Source organism: Gopherus flavomarginatus, chromosome 1, assembly GCF_025201925.1.
Source record: "Gopherus flavomarginatus isolate rGopFla2 chromosome 1, rGopFla2.mat.asm, whole genome shotgun sequence".
NCBI lineage: Eukaryota > Metazoa > Chordata > Testudines > Testudinidae > Gopherus > Gopherus flavomarginatus.
Window position 1 is genome coordinate 310,405,491 of NC_066617.1, and position 14,948 is coordinate 310,420,438.

Genomic DNA, 14,948 nt, shown 5'->3' on the forward strand with positions numbered 1-14,948 from the left:
GAAAAACAATGCAGAACTTGATTTAAAAAAAAAATCAAAAAAATCCAACCAAACAAAAAGGAACTTTCCAAATTTATATGGTCTTAAGGGATTTGCAAATGTTGGCAGATGTTTTTGAAGGCAATCTGGGAATTGTAATAAATTCCTTCCTGAGAAGTCATTGGCCCTATGAACAAAAGAGAACATTGCTTTAGGCCATTAAAGTTGGCACAGAACACAAAGTATTCTAGAGCACAGAGCAGGAGGGGGAAAAATCACTCATCCTTAGTCCAAGGTTCAAGGGATTATTTCCAACAACCACCTGTTATATATAAAGGATGACATATATTATAAATGGCTGAGCATTGTATTGTACTGTACTGTATATCACTCTGTTACTCCAAGACACTTTCTTAGTTCAGCTGCCTTTTTTTCCATCTGTTGAATGTTCCAGTGCCACTGTCTTCTGTTCAACTGGAGTTTGTTCAGTTGACAATGCAAACGTTTTAGAATAGCATCACATCTTTTATTCTGTACCTAATAAAATAGAATAAAATACATCTGAGGGCTTTTTGCAGGTAACACATGAAACACAAAGATTCAGACTAATGTAGCTGGCAGGGCTGTAAGGTCAGGAAAGCTGCACTGCTTTGGCAAACGTTAATTTGTACAGAAAAGACTACAGATGACACAAAGAGCAGAGGATGAAGATACTTTTTCATTCCTCAAAAACTGGATTTGACTGTAACTTATCTTACTAGAGAAATAAGTTAGATCAGTGGGTTTCAAACTGTGGGTCAGGACCCCGAAGTGGGTCATGGCCCTATTTTAATGGGGTCGCCAGGGCCAGCATTAGACATGCAGTGACCCAACGCCGAAGCTGAAGCCCTAGCTCCAGCGCCACCTGGGGTGACAGGGCTCAGGCTGTGGCCCTGTCTCCACCCCACCCAGGGCACCGGCTCTTGGACTGCGGCCCCCTTCTGGGGTTATGTAGTAACTTTGTTATCAGAAGGTGCTCACGGTGCAATGAAGTTTGGGAATGCCTGAGTTAGATGATCTCTTCGTAGTCTCCAATATTCATATCATACAACCAACCAAATGCTTTGCTGACTTTGGCCTAGCAGTTTTCCATCCAAACACCTCATATACCAAGGCATTTGCCTTGTGGAACTTTCTCAGCTTTTTACAAAAAAAAAAAAAAAAAAGGATACCCTCAAAGGGTGTTTGTGTGTGCTTTGTGTTTTAGAGGTTTTTTTTGTTTATTTGTTTGTTTTTTTCAGATTCCCCTTTCCTCTGAGACCTACAGAGCTCACAGTCCAAATAACTTAAAGAAAATGGAAAGTAACCCCAGCATCAGAGTTAATCTTTAGCCCACAACAGTCATAAATTAGATATTAACTGATTGGAGTATAAAGGGCATTAATTACATTTATTCTGATAACCTAATGTCTTACAAAGTGCTTTCAGATGACCTAAAACTCCTCCTCTATCTTTCTCAGATGGATTTTGTCATGATAATAAAGTCTGTTTTCAGATGCTGAAGAACAGAGAGTTGACCTAGGATCTTAAAATGATTGTATTTTAGTTTTTAGTTTAAGAATTTTCTCCTGTTCCTTGTAATCTGAAAAAAATTCCCCTCTCTCCCTTCCATATTGTAGTGCTCTATTGCGCTAGTCTCAAATCTGTTCAAAACCTTTATATCATCAGGCTTTGAATCCGATCGTTACACTTTATGGCATTTAATTTGCCTAACAAGACAAAGGATATGAAAGTCTGAGGCTCAACACCTCTTAGATGTACTTTTGAATATCACTCAACTATTTAAATAGATCACTTCATATCGATTAATAGTACTGTCTGGGCAAATAGCAAATTAGGAGTAGTTGTGCTCTCTCTACTTTACAGCCAGCTCATATTTTGAACGTACTCAGGAAGGCCATTTTCTTGGTGCAATTGATTCATCCATTGGTTAGATATCAGGTACCATAAGGCAAGCAATGAACAGTCAAGACAGAAACAATTAGTAATCTGTTTTAGATAAATTGTGCATACTATCCCATTGCAGACTCTTTCTTAAAATTCCCAGTATTACTTCCTTTCCCCAAACATCTTAAACTTGACACCTATAAAGAGCAACTTTTAGAAACAACAAGTGTTACAAGTTCATCTCTTCATTCGCTTTCAGAAGAAGGCAAAGGAGAAGTGATCGACATAATTCTAAGATCTCACTGCTGAATTCCTTCCTAGAATGTTGTGGAGGAAAATGCTGATGACTAAAATTTTTCCCATGCTCTCAAAAATTCGAATATCTGCTCTCAAGGTTAGATGAGTTCTACCAATATTAAATATTCTTCAGGATTTGAGTCTAATGGTGTTATCATTGGTTAATGTATATGCTTGGATATGTAGCAACCTGTTTAGTAAAATATTTTACAACTTCAACTACAATATGTATGTTCTGTCATATGACTGTAATTATATTCTAGTAAAATAACTCTAAACCTTACCTCAATCTCTTTTCTAAGCTTAGCATGCACTTTTTTCTCTTCTTCAAGCAATTTTTTCTTTTCATTGATAGACTCTTTTACTATAGTAACTTCCTCTATTAAATGTGTAATTTCTTCCTGAAGATACAAGTGGGAATTAAAAACAAAAAAAAAACCCAACCCCCATTTGTAAAACAAAGATAACTCTAATATGAATGGTTTACCTTCTGTAATGTCATTTTAACAATCTGTTTGCATAAGCATTGACTGTAGCTAAAGAAATAAGTTCAACAGTTTAAAAGTTTGACTTAAATAAACTTCCTGCCTATCTAGCAAATCATATGTATTGATATAGTTACAAAAACTAAACAGTAATATTGCTCGGGGACAGGACTACAGCTACAGGGATGCAACAATTTGAATTTATCTAGCACACTATTGCACACATAAATTTAAAAAAAAAGTATTTAGAAGTGTGCATATATATGAGACTAATAGTCAACTTTAAAAATTCAGTCATGGGGAATAATGTGTGTAATATGTGAACTACATTCTCCTCCCATGTGAAATCTAATGCTAATGGAATTATGGCTATTGTGTTTATCAAAGTATAAGCAGGGAATGAGCTCTCCCCAGACATCAAGTGATGAGCTGGGGGAAAAAGACTTGAGGACCCCACTGTATTTCCATGAACACACCTACTCTGCCTCAGAATTCAGCAGACAAACTGTGTTGCCAAAGTGATCAATTTTGGCTGGTGTTGGGTTACAAATCACTTTTGCATTGAGTGCAGGGGTAAATAAATGTTATTTTTACAGTAAAGGGCAGCAGAACTGTGCTCAACACGTGCTGATTGAGAGGGTCACCTCAACTGAACTGCACTTGCTAAGCAGTGGAAAGGGATGCTGAATCTTAATGAAAGGGGAGCAGGGGCGGGGGCTGTGGCTGTTCCTGTTCCTGTTCTTACTTGGTGGTGTGGGTTCTTTCTAAATGTCTTAGATACTATTTGATACGCCCCTCCCCACTTTTTAAAGACAGAGCTCATTAAATTCAGTTGAGAGTCTTTTGACTTTTTTAAGCGATCACTATAGCTGAAGTCTCTGAAAACCAGTTCTAAATGCTAATCCTTAGGCCAGGTCTACACTACAGTGGCACAGTTATGCCCATGCAGCATTTTAAGTGTAGACCTGCTCTTAGACCTGCTGCGGGGCAGCATTTCAGCAAAACAGCCTGCAGAGGCTGTGAGATTCCCCATGAATTGCTGAAATCACTGAGAGCTGGGTTAGGTGGTGGGACCTCAAGACACGGTGTCACAGAGGTTACAGAAGAGCTACAGGTGGCAGCAGAGAAAGTGATGGTGTAGCGGCCAACGGGGGTAGAGCGAACGGCAGTGCAGTGATGGCAGCAGGCAGGGATACAGAGCGAATGGCGACAACTGTGAACCAATTGCAGCGGCTATGGCTCTAGGTCTTTGCAGACCAAGGACAGCAACTGTGAGTGGGGTGCAGTGGAGGGAGAGGGGAGTGGCTTGTTAAAGGAATACTTGTTTGTGGGACTTTCACACTGTCAGGTGAGAACCTGGGGCGAAGGACGCTGCCCAGTGTACTCTGGGGTGAGGTGATCACATGAATACCTGCTTTTGAATATGGTCGTGGTGTTTTCCCGAACTAATGCTTGCTTCCTTTTCCCTTTTAATAAAAGTTCTTGTTGGTTATACATAGATTCAGTGCTTGTGAGTACACACGTATTGCCTCTTAAAGGTGCGTGGAGGTGGTGTTCAATTTTCCCAGATTACTGGGAGCGGGGCTCAAGCCGGTTCTGTTTTATAGCGTTAAGATAAACCCCTCAATAGTGAACTTGTCCCTTCTTGCTGCCGACTCCACCTGGTAGAAGGGTCACATTTGTAGATGGATTTACACCTAATAAATCATAATTCACCTACTGTAATTTTCTATGATAATACTCAAATAGCAATGCCGCCTACATAACTAAATGATTTCTAATAAAAAAACTGGTTTCTATACAGAGTTCATTCTCAGAGAAGAAAGAGGGGATTACAACAAGATAAAACCTTCATTCTACATAGGCTTTTTTATTGTAAAAAAGCCACATGGAATTTAAAGTATATGCAGTCACAAGCCACAGAATGAACGCAGAACAATTAATTGAGTTTCCAAGCAGCAAAAAGACAGCATATCTTCCATGTTCCTCTTTATAGCACCAGATGTGAATATAGATGTCTCTATATATTTACATAAACCTTAAATTCTAAGCTATAGTGCATATAATCACTTGATCACTTATGTAATATACACTTTTCCCACTATAGATCTGAGCGGGGGGAAAGTACAGATTATGGCATATTTGAACAATTGTAAAAGTTCAATGCCATTTATGTAAGAAAGAGACACTAAACCCTGAACAAACTTAGCCCTTACATAAGCAGGTGCAACCGCCATTGTAGTCAGTATGAGACATAACCTTCCCATGTCAAGCCTTAATTTTGTCCATTAATCTTGTTGCAAGACTTGGTTTATTATGATAATTTGTTTTTTTCAATCTGAGAGCTGTAGGTTTAATCTAATCTCACATTACTATTATAATAGTGTAACTCCATTCTCCAGTGGAGTTACTTCCGATTTATGCCAGTGTAAGTTACATCAGAATTACACTCTGTGATTCTGAGACAATTTCAAATATGCAGTTACTTAGTTTTCCTCTATAGCTATACATTTTTGCAGCTCAGACTGCTTTAACTATTACAAATTTAATAAAGCATTAAAATTACACGCATACACACACACACATGCTAGAGATTATACATATCAAAATTGATGTTTTTTCTCCTTCTCCCTTCTTCTGTCATCTTTTTTCACCCCTTCACCTTCTGTTCTCACATAGCTCAAGTACAATTTGTTATCAACTAAGCACTGTGCTGTTTGCAGACAGTGGTAATGTAGTAACCTTTACAGGGATATACAGTATGTGTTCTGAAAAGTGTATATGTAGGTTTATCAAAGACCTTGCAGTATCCTACAAATAACAGTGGAAACAACTGATGCATTTTAGCTGACCGCACTGTAGTTTTTCACAGCCAAGTTAATGTTGTTATATCAGGTGAACTTAGCTTTTGGAATCAAACATCACAAATAGTTGATGGTACCATTTTTACTGTAAACTAAGATCACCATTTACTCAATCTAGCTTGGGCAATGAACCCAGATATTACACATTTCTTCACACCATAGCAAGCACTGCAAAGATAGACTAGATTATTATTTAAAATTATAACATATTTTTGTACACAATAGGAAAGGTATCTAGAAACAGAAACATCTGACCTGCACTTGTTTTATAACTTGTCCTTCAGGATTCTGGAGGTCATTCATTAATTCTTCTTTCTTTGTCTTTAGCTCTTTAACCATGTCTCGTTTTTTAGCAAGTTCGAGCATAACTGGCATTTTGCTTTCTGCTTCCCAATAAAGCTCTTTATGAGCCATTATTTTCTCATGATATGCACCATTTCTTGCAAGCATCATCTCAAATTCTTCTTGTGCTGCTTCCGTGTCAAGTTTCAGCTTTATCTTTTCAGCATACAGGGATCTCACTTGGGACTCCAGAGTTTCACAGTGATATTTTGTAGTTTCTATGTCATCATCTTGCTGATAAATTTGCCTTTCTGTTGCCTTTGTTTCTAATAAAGTAGACTCCATTTGTTTTTCAAGTTCTTGAAGCTCAGCCTGTAAAATATTGTAATATTCTCCTATCAGTGGAAAGCCAATGTTTGGGAGTATAGTAGCAAGCTATTTAAACAATATTATCTACATTTAGTTAACAGAATTCGTTCTTTTCATTTAATACAGAACACACAATAAAGAAATCTATGCAACTTAAAAATAGTTTGAATAGAATATATCACTAGAGTTCCATTTCCTAAGATCATCATCAAGAGATATGATAGGTGACGATATCTGAGGTTTTATTGGGTTGGTCTTAAAGATAAGTGTACATGAAATTTGTTATCTTTCAAATGGGTTCAACTTCTTCATATTCAGATGATGTATAGTGGGATGTGTCAGAGATCCCAACCGTATCAGTCTCCCTAATATTTTATCTAAACTAGGAGTTTAGGCCAAACTAAACTTGACTGCTTTTCCTATTGCAGATGTGAGGTAAAATCAAGAGACAACAGACTAAAACGAAGGTAAAGGTGTTGCTCTGCATCTATATGAGGAAAAGTGGCTAAGTTAATTGGGTTTAACTAACTCAATTCGATCTGGGTTCTTACACTGCTCTTATCACCGTAATATCTGAGTGCCTTCCAATAATACATTAAGTGACATGAATAACATCTGTCAGGTGAAGTTTGTTCTCTCTTTCTCATGTTCTCCCAAGGGGGAGAATTGCATGTGCAGTGTAAGGTTTATTGTTTAGGTATGGAGTTTTGTAAAAATGTATGTACTGCTATGTGTTTATTTTAAGTCAAGGAAGTATGCCTTTCACTTGCAGTGGGAGATAGTGATGGTCCTTAGTTCCTGTCAACTTATGTTAACTCAGATCTTCCTAGCATCAACCACTTTTTCCTAGTCTAGATAAGCCTAAATCTTGTGATCTCCAGGACTTTTAGAAGGTATTTGACTTAGTACCACCTGACATTCTGAGGGGAAAAAATAGCAATATACAAAATCATATTAAATTGATCAAAAACTGGCTAAGTGATTCATCTAAAATGTAGTTGTAAATGGTGAATTATCATCCAATGACTCATCTCTAATGAGATACAACAGGGATCAGCTTTGGGCCCAATGCTATTTAATCTCTTTATCAGTAATCTGGAAGAAAATATAAAATCATCACTGGTAAAGTTTGTTGATGACACAATAATCGGTGGAGACATAAATGATGATAAAGACAGATTTCTACAGAGAGATATCTACAGAGAGATATCAATTTTGTGGTAAACTGGGCTTACTTGATCAAAATGTTTTAATGCAACTAAATGCATGGTCATACATTTAGGATCCAAGAATGTAGGGCATGTTAATAGGACTATGGACTGTATTTTGGAAGGCTCAGGAATGGATTTAAGGGTCCTGAGGACAACCAGCTAAACACTAACCTTGTAATGCAGATGCTGAGAGCAAATATGGTTCTTAGATGTATAGGCAGGGGAATATCAAGTAGGAGCAGGGTATTAACACCATACACAACATTAGAGAGACTATTACTGGAATACTGTGTCTAGTTCTGGTGTTCACATTTTAAAAAGGATGTTGAAAAATAATAAAGGATTCAGAAAAGATCTGTGAGAATGATTCAAGGTCTGGAGAATCTGCCTCACATTGAGAGTCTAAAGAAGTGAGATCTGTTTAATTAATCCAAGAGAAGGTTAAGAGGTGACTTGATTAAGGTCTGTAAGTACCTACATGGGGAGAAGATTTCTGACAATAGAGGGCTCTTTCATTTAGCAGACAAAGGCATAATGATATTTGATGGCTGGAAGCTGAAACTAAGGAAATTCAGACTAGAAATAATTTGAAAATATTTAACAGTGAGGGTAATTATCCATTGGCACAACTTATCCAGGGCTGTGGTGGATTTTCTATCACTTTAAATCAAGCTGTAGCTCAGCCAGATTTATGGGCTTGATGTGGGAATCAGCTGATGAAATTCTATGGCCTTTGTTAAGTAAATCAGCCTATCTGATGATAATGGTGCCTCCTGATCTTAATATCTATGAATATTCTCTGTTCTCTGATCTACCAGCCATCTAGGATAGACAAGTGAAAGGTCCTAATGGCAAAGATCTTGAATTTTGGAGAAGAAACGACTGTTTTATGTGCTTTCTGTGAAATACACTTAAGGAAGTAGAGTTAGAGATGTACATGCAATCTTAATTTTGGTGTTTCCTGACTTTTGAGTTCATAACTATTCAACCTTAACATTAGTGCTAGCTTTTGTATGGAATGTTCTAGGTTAAAAAAACGAAAAAACTAAAGAAAATGAATGAGTGTAATTGTCCAGGACTTTGAAGCTCTGTGGGCTTCCCAAAAGTTGCATATAACCTGTGTAAATATTATAATCTAGAACTATTTGCTGTAACAATATCTCAGTATTCTGCTGCACACTCCTTAGGAAGTTTGCGCGAGGAGGCACCTCTCCTGCAGGTGATAAAAGCTTTCATGGCATGCCAGAGCAAGGTTCCCTCTGGTGAGCCATAAAAATTGTCTGCAGAAAGTAATCCCTGTGTCATGTGCCCAAGAAGGTCTAAAGAAGGAAGCTACTGTTCCACAGACCTTAGAAGATCCAAAAGAGGGGACTCCTCTCCTGTGCAACTTTAGAGCTTCCAAATTGTGGAAGGTGCAGGGGAGCTACTAAGGTAGATAGTAGATTGATAAGATAATAAAGGGACCCCTAACTGATGCACCTTTAAAAGACCGCAGGAGCCCATCACTCAGTGGTGATTCTCCTTATGATTTCAGCAGTATGGGTGACTTGCCACTGATTGTGAAACTATCTTCTTATAGTGTGTATGGTAACGCCCATTGTTTCATGTCCTCTGTGTGTATACATATATATATCTCTTCCTACTGTATGTTCCACTGCATGCATCCAATGAAGCAGGCTGTAGCCCACGAAAGCTTATGCTCAAATAAATTTGTTAGTCTCTAAGGTGCCATAAGTACTCCTGTTCTTTTTGCAAATAGAGACTACAGAGGGGGAGGGATAACTCAGTGGTTTGAACATTGGCCTGCTAAACCCAGGGTTGTGACTTCAGTCTTAAGGGGGCCACTTAGGGATCTGGGGCAAAATCAGTACTTGGTCCTGAGAGCAAAGGCAGGGAGCTGGACTCAATGACCTTTCAAGATCCCTTCCAGTTCTAGGAGATAGGTACATCTCCTGTTATTATTATTCTAAACACAAATGCAACTCTGAAACCTATCTTCCTTAGGTGCACATTGAGCTCTGCGAAAACAATCTACTCAATATGTGATTTCCCAATACACATAACTTGGTCAAAAATCAAAACAGATTTTGTCAGGAGGAAGAGTGTACACTGCTCTCTAATAGGAATTATTTTTCATGCAGAATTTCAAACCTTGGTTGTTTTATATGTAGGACTATTCCAAAAAATAGTTGCAAGAATATTTTTAGCTCAGGAATAATGTATTTCCTTTTTACTCTCTCCATGTTAAAAATATAACTTTCAGATAGAAATCAAAGCTGAATAGTTCAGTCCAAAAAGTGAGAGTTTCAAAAAACCAAGGAAGTTTTTTGCAAGGATCAGAACAGAAACCATTATGCAATCTTAGCCATAGCTATATACATCCAGTATATAATATATTACCAAACAAAACCTACACGCACGGCAGTGAAGGCTGAGGCAGGACACACCCCATCCAGTGAAAACCCATATGTACCAAAGGATTACAGGTTTCTTGAAAAAGGATACCAAAAAGTGACACAATCCAGTGGAAAAATTTATAGGGTGATTTTTAAACTCTTATTATCCTTTCTTTATCAAACCCTTCATTTTTTTAAATCAATCCACCATGAAAAAATGGCCTAAGCTTATGTTTTATGTTTTGGGTTTTGCCATTCAATTAAATTTTTGCAAAATAAAAGAATAAAACTCCTGTTAAAACTGCAGCATATTGACCTAGGCATATAACATTTTTGACAAAGCCTAAGTACAACGAGGTAAATTAAGAATGGACTAAGTATCAGAGGGGTAGCTGTGTTAGTGTTATACCAATTATATTAGACCAGTAAAAACCAGCAGGATCTTATTAAAGGGGACAAGACAAAATGCCACATTTATTATGATAACAATTTGTGACTAATAACTAATATCTTGATTCTTATACACACACATTATACCTATTACCTATACACACACACACACACACACATTCACATTATACCTAATACCTATACACACACACACACACACACACACACACACACACACACACACACACACACACACACATTCATCAGTTGTTCTGCAGCTGCAACATAGTTACCAGTCCTGAAGATAGCTTAAGTTCATGGCTTGATTTTGCAGCTTGGGTTCGTAGCTTGTGGCAGCTAACGGGCCAGGAAAGCTGGGCACAAGGCTGAGCTGGATCTCTGTTGGGCAGGCACCGATGTTCTTCCATCTTGGCAGCAGAATGTTACCCAGAGTCTCTCATCTCACCCTTCTTTTTTATAGGCTTTTAGTTTGGATTCAAAGTCTATAGGTCTTGCTGTGTCACGCTGCCTCTGGGTTTAGATTGATCACCCATCAATTGCAGGCGTGATTTTCAGCCTTGGACCTGGCTTTGATCTTCCTTCTGTTGTTCTGTTGTTCTTTTCTTTTTAGGGTGGATGCTTCTTACTTTGTTTAGGGCTGTTATCTAGGTCTTCAGCCGTTGGTATTTGAACTTTATCTCATCAGGACAGGCTGGGGCTGGAGGTTGATTCCATCATTCATACATACCTCATTCACACATCTAAACTAAACTAATAAGATTACAGCAGGGTTTGCAAAAATGAAGGTTGGAGGAAGCTTTTACAAAATGGAATGAGTGTTTTAAAATGGGGTTTGAATTACAATATGGAACAGAAGTTACAGTATAGGCAAGTGTAGTGAATGGTGAACAGAAGTTACATTAATAAAGTGAACAATTGAAAACAATTTCATTTATCAGTTCTACATTAGTCTGTATCCACAAAAACAACGAGTCTGATGGCACCTTAAAGACTAACAGATTTATTTGGGCAAAAGCTTTTGTGGAGACTTGCATCTGAAGAAGTGGGTTTTTTACCCACATAAATTTATGCCCAAATAAATCTGTTAGTCTTTAAGGTGCCACCGAACTCCTCATTGTTTTTAAGAATGGACTAACTGCCTTAACTTTGAATTAAGATACCCCAGAAAAATAGAGAAATATCATCTTCCCTTATTCATAGTAATACTTCCTTGTCTATTGTACTACATTGTAAATTCAACATTCTAAATGAGATCTTACCTGTAATTGAGAAAGAACTATTTTGCTTTTTTCTATTTCTGATGCTTGTGAATGTTGCTGTTCTGCTACTTGTTTTACAACTTCAACTAATGATGGAGAATTTTGCTTAGCCATTTCTAGACAAAAGGGTAGTATTGTAAGAACACAGAATAAAAATATATTGTTTTCACATAGTCTAGTCTGATTCTCATGTTAAATAGTTGGTAAAGACAAAGGACAATACTTTCAAAATATTCTGGGACTTACTCTTCATATAAGAACACAGATCAATACATTATTCCTCCTGGCCCATTTTTGATCATCAAGGAAACATAATTAATGGTCTGAAACTCAAAGGAAATGATGATAGAGCATTCAAAATCTACACTGCTGTGTTTCTTCTGTAAAACTAAAATTTGTCCTTTGAGCGTTATAAACGTTGTTGCTGATGGTTCATGGGGCAGACCTTCATGTGGTATGAACAGTCATAGCTGCATATGGTCCCTACTTGTGCTAAGGATCTGTTCCCATATTGTTTGCTTAAAGTTCTAATGTAATTCTAACATTGCAACAGCTATTAATCATGATTAATCATGCTATTAAACAATAAAAGAATACCATTTATATAAATATTTTGGATGTTTTCCACATTTTCAAATATATTTATTTAAATTACAACACAAAACAAAGTGTACAGTGCTCTCTTTATATTTATTTTTATTTTAAATATTTGTACTGTAGAAATAATGGAAATAGTATTTTTCAATTAACTTAATACAAGTACTGTAGTGCAATCTTTTTATTATGAAAGTTAAACTTATTAATGTAGAATTATGCACAAAAAATAACTGCATTCAAAAATAAAACAATTTAAAACATTAGTGCCTAGAAGTCCACTCAGTCCTACTTCTCTTTCAGCCAATCGCTAAGACAAACAAGTTTGTTTACATTTGCAGGAGATAATGCTGCCCGCTTCTTGTTTAGTGTCACCTGAAAGTGAGAACAGGCATTCTCAAGGCACTGTTGTAGCCAGGATTGCAAGATTTTTATGTGCCACATGTGCTAAAGATTCATATGTCCCTTCATGCTTCAACCACCCTTCCAAAGGAAGTGTGTTCATGCTGATGATGGGTTCTGCTCAATAATGATCCAAAGCAGTGCAGATCAATGCATGTTCATTTTCATCATCTGAGTCAGATGCCACCACCAGAAGGCTGATTTTTTTTGGTGGTTTGGATTCTGCAGTTTCCGCATTGGAGTATTGCTCTTTTAAGACTTCTGAAAGCATGCTCCACACCCCATCCCAATCAGATTTTGGAAGACACTTCAGATTCTTAAAATTTGGGTCAAGTGCTGTAGCTATCTTTAGAAATTATCTTTAGAAATGTCACATTGGTACCTTCTTTGTGTTTTATCAAATCTGAAGTGAAAGTGTTCTTAAAAGGAACAACATGCTAGGTTATCATCTGAGACTGCTATAACGTGAAATATATGACAGAATGCAGTTAAAACATAGAGTAGCAGACATACAATTCTCCCCCAAGGAGTTCAGTCAAAAATGTAATTAACATGTTATTATTTTAACAAGCGTCATCAGCATGGAATCATGTCCTTTGGAATGGCGGCCAAAGCATGAAGGGGCATATGAATGTTTAGCATGTCCAGCACATAAATACCTTGTTTTGCCGGTTACAAAAGTGCCATGTGAACGTCTGTTCTCACTTTCAGGTGCCATTGTAAATAAGAAGCAGGCACCATTATCTCCCGTAAATGTAAACAAACTTTTTTCTCTTAGCAATTGGCAGTACAAGAAGTAGGACTGAGTGGACTTGTAGGCTCTAACAGTTTATATTGTTTTGTTTTTGAATGCAGTTATGTAACAAAAAAAAATCAACATTTGCAAAGCGCGCTTTCACAATAAAGAGATTGCACTACAGTAGTTGTATGTGGTGAATTCAAAAATATTATTTGTTTATCATTTTCATAGTGCAAATATTTATAATAAAAATAATATAAAATGAGCCCTGTACACTTTTACACTTTTATTCTGCATTGTAATTGAAATTAATATGTTTTAAAACGAAGAAAAACATCCAATATATTTAATAAATTTCACTTGGTATTCTATTGTTTAACTGTGTGATTAAAACTGTGATTAATCACGATTAATTTTTTTGAGTTAATCACATAACTGTGATTAAGCGACAGGCCTAATTAAATTGCTTATTTACCCTTTTATCCCTTCTTCAGGTAAAACAAAAAAACTGAAAAAAAGACACAGTAGTGAAACAATAATAGAGAACACAATGTGTTTGTCAGATTGACTTCATTTACAACCATTTACCTGAAGTCTATTGATATTGTTTGTATCACTTCAAATAAAGGTTAATTAAATACAGAAAATCACTGTAGAGTCAAGTAAACTGGCTAAATGCTCTGGAAAAAATATTCACCAAAGGGGCACATATTAAGGATATCTTCAGTACTAAACTGCAGTCCCCAGCACATAATTTAGCCATGAACTGGGTCTGTGGGGAGTATTGGACATGAGCAGCTGCTTTTCCCCATACAGTTTTGGTCCCATGGAGATCTGCTGTGTATGGACAATGTAGCCATAGCTCAATTAGGAGAACCACTGAGGAGTACTCCATTTTCCAGCATTTTTGTCCACAATAGGAAAATGTAGAGATTTTCCTTTCAGATGATTTTTTTATACCATTTTGAGTTAAGGGAGGGGCAGGGATAATGATCAAATACATTTCAATTAATTTTAAATCAGGAAAACAACTGTGCCCGCTTCTTTAGGTAAAACTGAATACAAGTGGGACTACTGAACCCTTGGCCTGTCTACACTCTTAATTCACCCTCTATTCTATTCAACATTACTTTGTCAGCTGCAATTTCTGTGAACGACATATCTGTGGCATAAATAAATAATCTTGAGATTATGGGAGCAGCCCTAATATTACCACACAGGATGAGTCATGGTAATATTTTGTGTTTTGCTTAAAGCCCAAGCTTCTGAAGTAATATTATTGTGTCAGAATCTAAGTTATTTTTTAAAGAGTAAATTTCTGTCCCTGGTGCTTGCAGAGAAAACAAAAAGCTTAAACCCTCAAGAATCAGAAGGAAAATAAATAGGCCCCCACATTTATTATTTTTGAAAGAAAAGCTCATGATATTTAAGCCAATAATTTAATTTTTTGAGGCCTGATTCATGATTTTTTTTAAAAATATTTTTAATCCTTAGGGTTCTCTGTTCTGCAGCCCTGAGAAATTCCCCTGATGAAAACCTGAGGTTAAACAGATCTACTCCGTAATGTGCAGGAGTCACATTCCCTCTGTGCGGCCTTTGCTCCCTCGCAGCTATGTGCAGTGGAGATGTGACATGTGTGTTTTGGGCCTTTTACAGCCAGGGGGCTGCCCATGGGAGTTGACTCAGGATTAATTCTAATACAGAAGTCATCCAGTAAGTGACTAGCATCAGTTA

General features: G+C 37.0%; 1 protein-coding gene across 1 annotated transcript; it reads right to left on the bottom strand.

Moving 5' to 3' along the window:
* Window positions 1-366: 366 nt before the first annotated feature.
* On the bottom strand, window positions 367-11,732 carry CCDC122 (coiled-coil domain containing 122). Its single transcript, XM_050951559.1, has 5 exons — window positions 11,726-11,732; window positions 11,480-11,595; window positions 5,807-6,205; window positions 2,487-2,603; window positions 367-516 (listed from the first exon to the last, which is right to left on the bottom strand). Exons 1-5 carry the CDS (start codon window positions 11,730-11,732, stop codon window positions 367-369), a joined length of 789 nt encoding a protein of 262 aa, XP_050807516.1.
* Between the last annotated feature and the right edge of the window lie 3,216 nt (window positions 11,733-14,948).